This window comes from Aegilops tauschii, chromosome 7 (assembly GCF_002575655.3).
Source record: "Aegilops tauschii subsp. strangulata cultivar AL8/78 chromosome 7, Aet v6.0, whole genome shotgun sequence".
Classification (NCBI taxonomy): domain Eukaryota; kingdom Viridiplantae; phylum Streptophyta; class Magnoliopsida; order Poales; family Poaceae; genus Aegilops; species Aegilops tauschii.
Genome location: NC_053041.3, coordinates 471186868 through 471194565, shown reverse-complemented (window position 1 = coordinate 471194565; position 7698 = coordinate 471186868). Strand labels below are relative to the sequence as shown.

Genomic DNA, 7698 nt, shown 5'->3' with positions numbered 1-7698 from the left:
GTTATTGCACATCTAAGTGAGTGAATCAAACATAAAAAGGAAAAGAAAAAAGAAAAAAAATATCCACACGAATCTCGACGTAAAATCAATCACATATGACTTAGGGGGTGTTTGGTTCAGGGACTTTTTAGTCCCAGAGACTAGAAAAAGTCCCTAAAAAGTCCCTAGGAACCAAACGGGAGGGACTTTTTTTACAGGGATTAGAAAAAGACTCTACTAGAGAGTTTTTTTTATTAGTCCCTGGGACTAGAAAAAGTCCTGGGACTTCTGAACCAAACAGCCCCTTAGATGTGTAATATTTGTGGCACATCTAGAAGAAGAAGAAAAAAACGGGCCTTCGACTGTCCGGTTCTCCTCGCATCCCATGTGCGGGAAACGTCCCCACCTCTTTCCTCCCAGCTTTAAATAACCAGCACCCCCACTCTCCTCCCTTCCCCACCACCGCTTCCCACTCCCACCTCCTCCGCCCCTCCCCCAAAACGCCAAAACCCAAACCCCATCCGGCGAGGAAGCGGCGCAATGCTGGAGGCGGCGATCCCTGCGCTGTGGAGCACCGTCCACGGCTGGTTCACCCCGTGGGTGCTCTTCCTCGTGCTCAACATCGTCATCGGCACCATCGCCGTCACCTCCAAGGCCTCGCCCCCGGCGGGGGGCGGGGAAGGGGCCGCGGCCGCGGCCGGCGGCGAGAGGAGGAGCCTGTCCCGCGTGCCCTCAATGGCGATGGACCGGCTGCGGTCGTTCAACATGTCCCGCTTCACCGTCCCCGCCCCGGAGGCCCCGGTGACCGGAGTGCTGGATCTGGGGTCTGACGAGCAGCTGCCGCCGCTCGAGATGGAGCCGGAGGCTCAGGGCGAGCTCGAGCCCGAGCACACGCACATGGAGAGGAGCATGTCGGAGGCGGCGGCCGAGGCCGAGCTGCCGCGGCTCCCGGCGCGGCTGCGCAAGTCGGCCAGCGACAAGTCGGCGTTCGCGCACTTCGTGGCCGAGGAGGACACCGAGGTGGTGGAGGCGCGCAGGCCCGCGACGACGAGGGACGGGGAGCGCCGCCGCCGCCCCGTCGCGGCGGAGCCGGAGGAGCCGGTGTCGGAGGAGGAGATCGAGGAGGCCGGCGGCGAGGTGGACGCGCGCGCGGACGACTTCATCAACAACTTCCGCCACCAGCTGAAGCTGCAGCGCATCGACTCCTTCATGCGCTACCGGGATACGCTCCGCCGTGGGCAGGCGACGGCCGTGGCGAGCGCCGAGCAGTAGAGCGATTCCGGAGGGGGAGATCCAGGGGCCTAGATGCAAGAATGAGAAGAGATGCGGGGAGAATGAGAAGAGATGCGGGGAGGAGGAAGAGGAGACGGTAGTTTCTTCCTTCCTTCGTTCCCCTTCTGTTTCGTTTTTTTTTACTTTCTTTCCCCTGCTTGGATGCTAGTAATATATTCTAGTTTTGGATAAAAAAAGTCTGTGCAATGTGGAACCATATCATCCCGTGGATTGCAACAGCTAGTTAATCTCATGATGTGTATGTAAATCTCTTGCCATTTCTGCACATTTTGGGTTTGGTTCTGCAACCTTGGCCAGATGAACTAACCCATTTCTGCAGGATTCTGACTAAGCGTATGTGAATAGCACGCACGCACGATTGCGGTCATTAGTTCGCAGCAATGCCAATTATCATCGCTGGCACCGGAAAATCACCACCGAATTCCTCCGTGCTGAAAGGAAGCACGCGTGCTTAGTAGTCACCGAAGAACTCTTGTGCAGGTGGCTGAGACAGTTTTTAACAATTTCTTATCATTGCATACGACATGTGTTGCTCGTCATCTAATCATGACGCTGTGCTGCAAAAAGTTTATCTGAATATACATTGTACTTGTACACGATCATGATCCCTCTGGAAGGTACGGTCAGGGCTAACTCGCTAATCACACATAGAGTACAGTATTACTAACCATCTCCGTCGTCAGTCACCACCTGCGCCACACGTCTGGAGTCCGCTTGGGAGGGGGAGGTGTCCCCTGCAACGACCGGTCTACTCTAACCCTACGCCGTCGTGTTCGGTCGCTTTCTCTTTATTTAACACGGCGGTACAGTCTGGGGGTTTCACATGGCTGGCGCTCAGGTCGGCTTAATCTACTGTCCATAGGTGACACCTGCTGCTCGGTTACGCTTAGCTTAATGCGATCCTAGCAGCGCCCGGTCGGCGCCTGATGCGGACTGCGGCGGTATCGTAATACAGTTGGTTGATGGCGTTAATCTTGATTGTTGATTGGAATATGTGTGGCTGTGATGCTTCGGTTAGTGGCAGCTGTTCGTAGAGTGAACGGGGACCCCCACCCCCACCCCCAAGCCCACCACCCTCGGTGCGATGTCGACGGCGTCCAGATGCGTGCGTGCTGTACTGCTGCTGCTTGGAACTAGCAGGAACTCTGCTGGGAAACAGTACATCCTGCTTGTAGCTGAGCGCCTCCCTTCATGTGAATCTCCAAAGATCAAAGTGCACGTTCCATCACGAAATACGTACTACCATAAACTTTCGCACATTACATTGCACTACACTAGACAGACACTAGAGCTGAGGCTGTTGAGCCTAGCTCAGTCCGTTCATTTCTGCTTTTGTTTTCCCGACTCCTTTAATTACCAGTCACTTCTGCAAGTTCTTTCAGCCTTTTCTTTTCTCATGTAGCAACAGAATTTATTAAACTTTAAACCACATGTCCGTCGAGTCACAAGGGCTACAACAGCTCTGCTTTGGATGGTTGTCTGTGCGTGTATGTTTGCTTCCCTACCTAGTGTAGTGTAGTGTAGTTTGTGGTGCACATGCGAGCTACAAACATCGGATACCCTGGGCCTCTGGGCGCAACAAAACCAAATGGAATGAAGGGTGGTGTCTTTTGATTAGCAGATGCTGCTTTCTGGCAAAAGGTCGTTTAGCGGCTGCTGCTGAATGATTGGGTTGTCACTGGATCTCTGCCCCTGTTCTTCCCCTCCTAGGTTTGGAAGATCGTGAGAGGAGAATACCTGGACGCCAGTCATCTTAGTACAAACTAGAGAATGACCACATTGTTGTGCAAACGAGAAGCAAACTAGAGGATGACCTCATTGTTGTGCAAACGAGAAGCTACACACACGACATATGCAGCAGAGTATCAAACGGTGTAGCAGTGCTGCCACCGTGTATCGGATGGCGCGATCTTCAGAGTCGTCCACAAGTCGTGTGTGTAGGGTCGTGTGTATAGCAGGGTTCTTCAAAGGTATACATGTTCATTGTCATCTTCTAATCCCTTGTTCTCTTAGCCTGGAAAACTAAAAAATCGAAGCAAGGCGTGCCAGGTACCACAATGTTCAGCTTTGGTTGCCTCGGACTTCTGAAAGAGGTAGTATTAACGATGTGCATTGTGGATCTATGGTCGTGCACCATCATCGCCCTAGATCCAGATTGTCGTGAATCCAGTCCAAGATTGGCGCCCGCGTTGTAACTTGTGCGAATGGTCAAAATCACCATTGCTCTATATTGATAATCCCAAAGCCCACCAAATGACCATGAGTTGCAGCACAATTTTTCAAAAATACAATCCATCCTCTAGTTGTTTTTTCTTCAAGAAACTTTTGATCTAAGGATTTAGCGAGGTCTGGCGGAACCAAGTGGGTTCTCAAGTCTAGAAGGGTAGTGTCGGAATCAAGGTTAATGATGATATCGGTCATTATTTTCAGACACACAAGGGTTTGAGACAAGGAGATTCCATGTCTCCTCTCCTGTTTAATATAGTGACCGATATGTTAGCCATTCTTATTGGCAGGGCCAAGCAGCATGGGCAAGTGGAGGGGTTAGTTCCTCATCTGGTTGATGGAGGGGTATCCATCTTACAGTATGCTGACGATGCCATCCTATTCATGGAACATGACATTGCTAAGGCGCGTAATATGAAACTTATATTATGTCTATTCGAACAATTGTCTCGTTTAAAGATAAACTTCCACAAAAGTGAGTTGTTCTGTTTAGGGAAGGCCAAAGACGAACAAGACCCATATAGACAATTGTTTGGATGTGAAATGGGTTCTTTACCATTTAGTTATTTGGGTATACCGATTCATCACCGTAAGTTATCCAATAAAGAATAGAAATGCATCGAAGATCAAATAGAAAAAAAGCTTAGCTGCTGGAAGGGTAAGCTAATGTCTTATGAAGGTCAGTTAGTGTTGATTAACTCAGTACTGACTAGTATGCCGATGTTCCTACTATCGTTCTTCGAAATTCCGAAAGGGGTACGGAAACGACTTGATTTTTTCAGATCTCGGTTCTTCTGGCAGTCAGATGAGGCCAAGAGGAAATACCGTCTCGCGCGATGGGACATTCTTTGTCGACCAAAAGACCAGGGCGGTCTCGGTATTGAGAGCTTAGAAATCAAGAATAAGTGCCTTATGAGCAAGTGGCTCTACAGGTTAGAGATAAAGCCGGAGGGCATGTGGGCACAGATTTTGCGTAACAAGTATCTCTAGTCCAAAACACTCGCTCAGGTTACCATGAGACCAACGGACTCGCCATTCTGGAAAGGACCTGTTCTTTCGGAGGATCAAATTCCTGGTTGGCAATGGGATGTCAACAAGGTTTTGGGAGGATACGTGGTTAGGAGAGACGCCCCTGGCCGTACAATATCCCACCATGTATAACATTGCGCAACGAAAGGAGGATTACGTAGGCACAGTTTTACATACGATCCCCTTAAATATTCAATTCAGATGAGCTCTAGTTGGTGAGCGATGGAATGCATGGATGCACCTGGTTCGGAGATTGATAGATGTTCAACTCTCCGACCAACCGGACTCCACGCAATGGAAACTAGCTAAGAATGGGATTTTTACGGTAAAATCTTTCTATCTGTATTTGATTAATTCTGGCCCAGTCTCGAGATCGTTGCATATTTGGAAGATTAAGGTTCCTTTGCGCATTAAAATCTTTATGTGGTTTGTCCACAAACAAGTAATTCTTACAAATGACAACTTAATCAAGAGGCGATGGGTAGGTAGTCAACGATGTTGCTTTTGTGATCATGATGAAACAATATATTTATTTCTTGAATGCCCATTAGCCAAATTGCTTTGGAGAACGATTCATATAGCCTTCAACATTACTCCTCCAGTTGACATTGCATTGTTGTTTGGAATGTGGTTAACTGGGGTCGAACATACTACGGCAGCTTGTATTCGAATTGGAATATGTGCGCTCTTGTGGGCTATATGGAATTGCAGGAATGATTTGATATTTAACAGACAACACAATTTAAGTTTCTTGCAGGTCATCTTCAGAGCTACCGCTTGGATCCGTACGTGGTCCTTACTTATGGAATCCAAGGAGCCTTTGGTTACTGGGTGCAACCAGTGGGAGATGGTCGCACGGGCTATATTCAACCAGTTCGGATGGCGGTCGCATAACAGGATAGGAGTCTAGGGAGCTTATCCTTCTTATTGCCATTTCGGTTGCGATTGTTAGCATGAACTTTGCTTTATTTTTTATTTTTCGCTCCACTTGCGAGTTGTAATACTTTGACGACTTCGTGATACTTTGACGACTTCGTGATACTTTGCGACGTTTTAATAATATGGCTGCATGCATCATTATGATGCAGAGGCCTGGGGTACGCCTCCATTTCGAAAAAAGAAAATCACGTCAGTACCGAGAACACCTGAAGTAACAAAAATTACCTCAATGTTCATAGACCACCTAGCGACGACAAGCACTAGAGCCGGGGAAACCTTATTGTAGAAGACAGAAAGGTAGTCGCCGTGCTAAAGCCCAGAAGGACCAGCGCACTAGAATAGCATCCGCCGTCGATAAGGAGAAGCGTAGACTGAAAGGATCCAACCTGTACACACACGAACACGGACAAATGAAGAAACGTAGATCCACCGAAGCCAAGCACCTGACCGAATCCTTACGAGATCTGCCGGGGACATACCTCCACACGCCCTTTGACAACGCGAGACATACCATTTCGACGGGGGCTAGGCGGGGAGAACCTTATTCTATCTTTAGGGAGTCGTCGTCATCTCTCCTTCCCGAGTAGGGCACACACTACTAGGAAAAGGGCTATAGCTAATATACATGTGCGCCATTAGTGTCCTCATTACTAATGGCGCACCACACACACGGTGCGCCATTACTAACAATTTTTTTTCAAAACTAGTAATGGCGCACCATGGAACAGTGCGCCACTACTAACAAATTTTTTTTTTACTTTTTTTTCAAAACTAGTAATGGCGCACAAGGGGATAGTGCGCCATTACTAGTTTTTAACTAGTAATGGCGCACTGTCCCCTGGTGCGCCACTACTAACATTTACACATCACACGTCTGAGCCCTACAAAAAATTCTCCAAATGCACCCCCCCTTGGACCGCCTTTTCAGCTTAAAAAAATAAAAGAAAATGATAGAAATGTCAAAAAAAATAAAAAAATAAGATTCCCATGTGATATGTGGTCTAGTTGTTAGTAAAATTTACAAACATGAATTTTCGACTGTTTTGCAAAATCTCTCCAGAATTTGTAAAATGGGCATACCTTTTGCATACGAACTCCGATGAAAAAAAATTATATGAAAAATCATCTACTCGAAAAGTTACATCCGAATTCAACTGGGGAAACCCGTTGAACATTTTCAAAATCACCAAAAACCTAGCAGAAAAAAAGTTACGGGGCTTTCAAGATCTGGAGAGGCAAAAAAATTCAAAAAAATTCAAACTCAGTAATGGCGCACCTGCCCATGGTGCGCCATTACTATCTTCCCGCCTTCAAAATTCAAACTATATCAAAATAATAAAAATAAAGTTAGTAATGGCGCACCTGCCCAAGGTACGCCATTACTATCTTCCCGCCTTCAAAATTCAAAGTAAATCAAAAATATATATAAAAAATTAGTAATGGCGCACCAGCCCACGGTGCGCCATTACTATGCCGTATATATGGCTGGGCGGGGTCCTCTCCTCCTTACCTCTTCATTGTTCTCCTCCACTCCACCTCTCCTCCACTCCATCTCCTCCTCTCCTCCACTCCATCTCGCCTCCTCTCCTCCACCATACTCCCCTCCTCCTCTCCGGCGACCTCCTCCTCCTCCTCCTCTCCGGCGACCTCCTCCTCCCTCCTCTCCTCCCCTCCCCTCACGGTTTCTCCTCCCTCCTCTCCGGTGATCTCCTCCTCCCTCCTCTCCGGTGAGCTCCTCCTCCCTCCTCTCCTCCCCTTCCCTCACGGTTTCTCCTCCCTCCTCTCCGGTGAACTCCTCTCCGGCGACCTCCTCCTCCTCTCCGGCGATGTAGGTGAGCTCCTCTCCGGTGACCTCCTCCTCCTCTCCGGTGACCTCGGCCCTCCTCTCCGGAGAACTCATCTCCGGCAAAAGAACATACAAGATCCAAAAACGAGAACAAAATTAGAAAAAATATCGTGCAAAAAAATGAACAAAAAAAATGAGCAAAAAATTGCGATCCAGATCCAAATTCAAAATTCAAAAATAGCAATGGCGCACGGTGGGGGTTAGACGGTGCGCCACTACTATTTTCCCGCCTTCAAAATTCAGAAAAAAATAAAAATAAATAAAAAAAGTTACCAGTGGCGCACCTGTAGCAATAGTAATGGCGCACTACAAGATGCGCCACTGTTACCTGCAATACTAATGGCGCACCAGAGGTGCACCATTAGTATTTGTTACTAGTGGCGTGG

At 48.2% G+C, this 7698-nt stretch overlaps 1 protein-coding gene across 1 annotated transcript; it reads left to right on the top strand.

The window, feature by feature from the left end:
* Window positions 1-348: 348 nt before the first annotated feature.
* On the top strand, window positions 349-1519 carry LOC109749938 (pathogen-associated molecular patterns-induced protein A70). The gene has a single exon (XM_020308874.4). The coding sequence runs from the start codon at window positions 520-522 to the stop codon at window positions 1249-1251; it is 732 nt and encodes a 243-aa protein (XP_020164463.1). The 5' UTR covers window positions 349-519; the 3' UTR covers window positions 1252-1519.
* Window positions 1520-7698: the final 6179 nt, after the last annotated feature.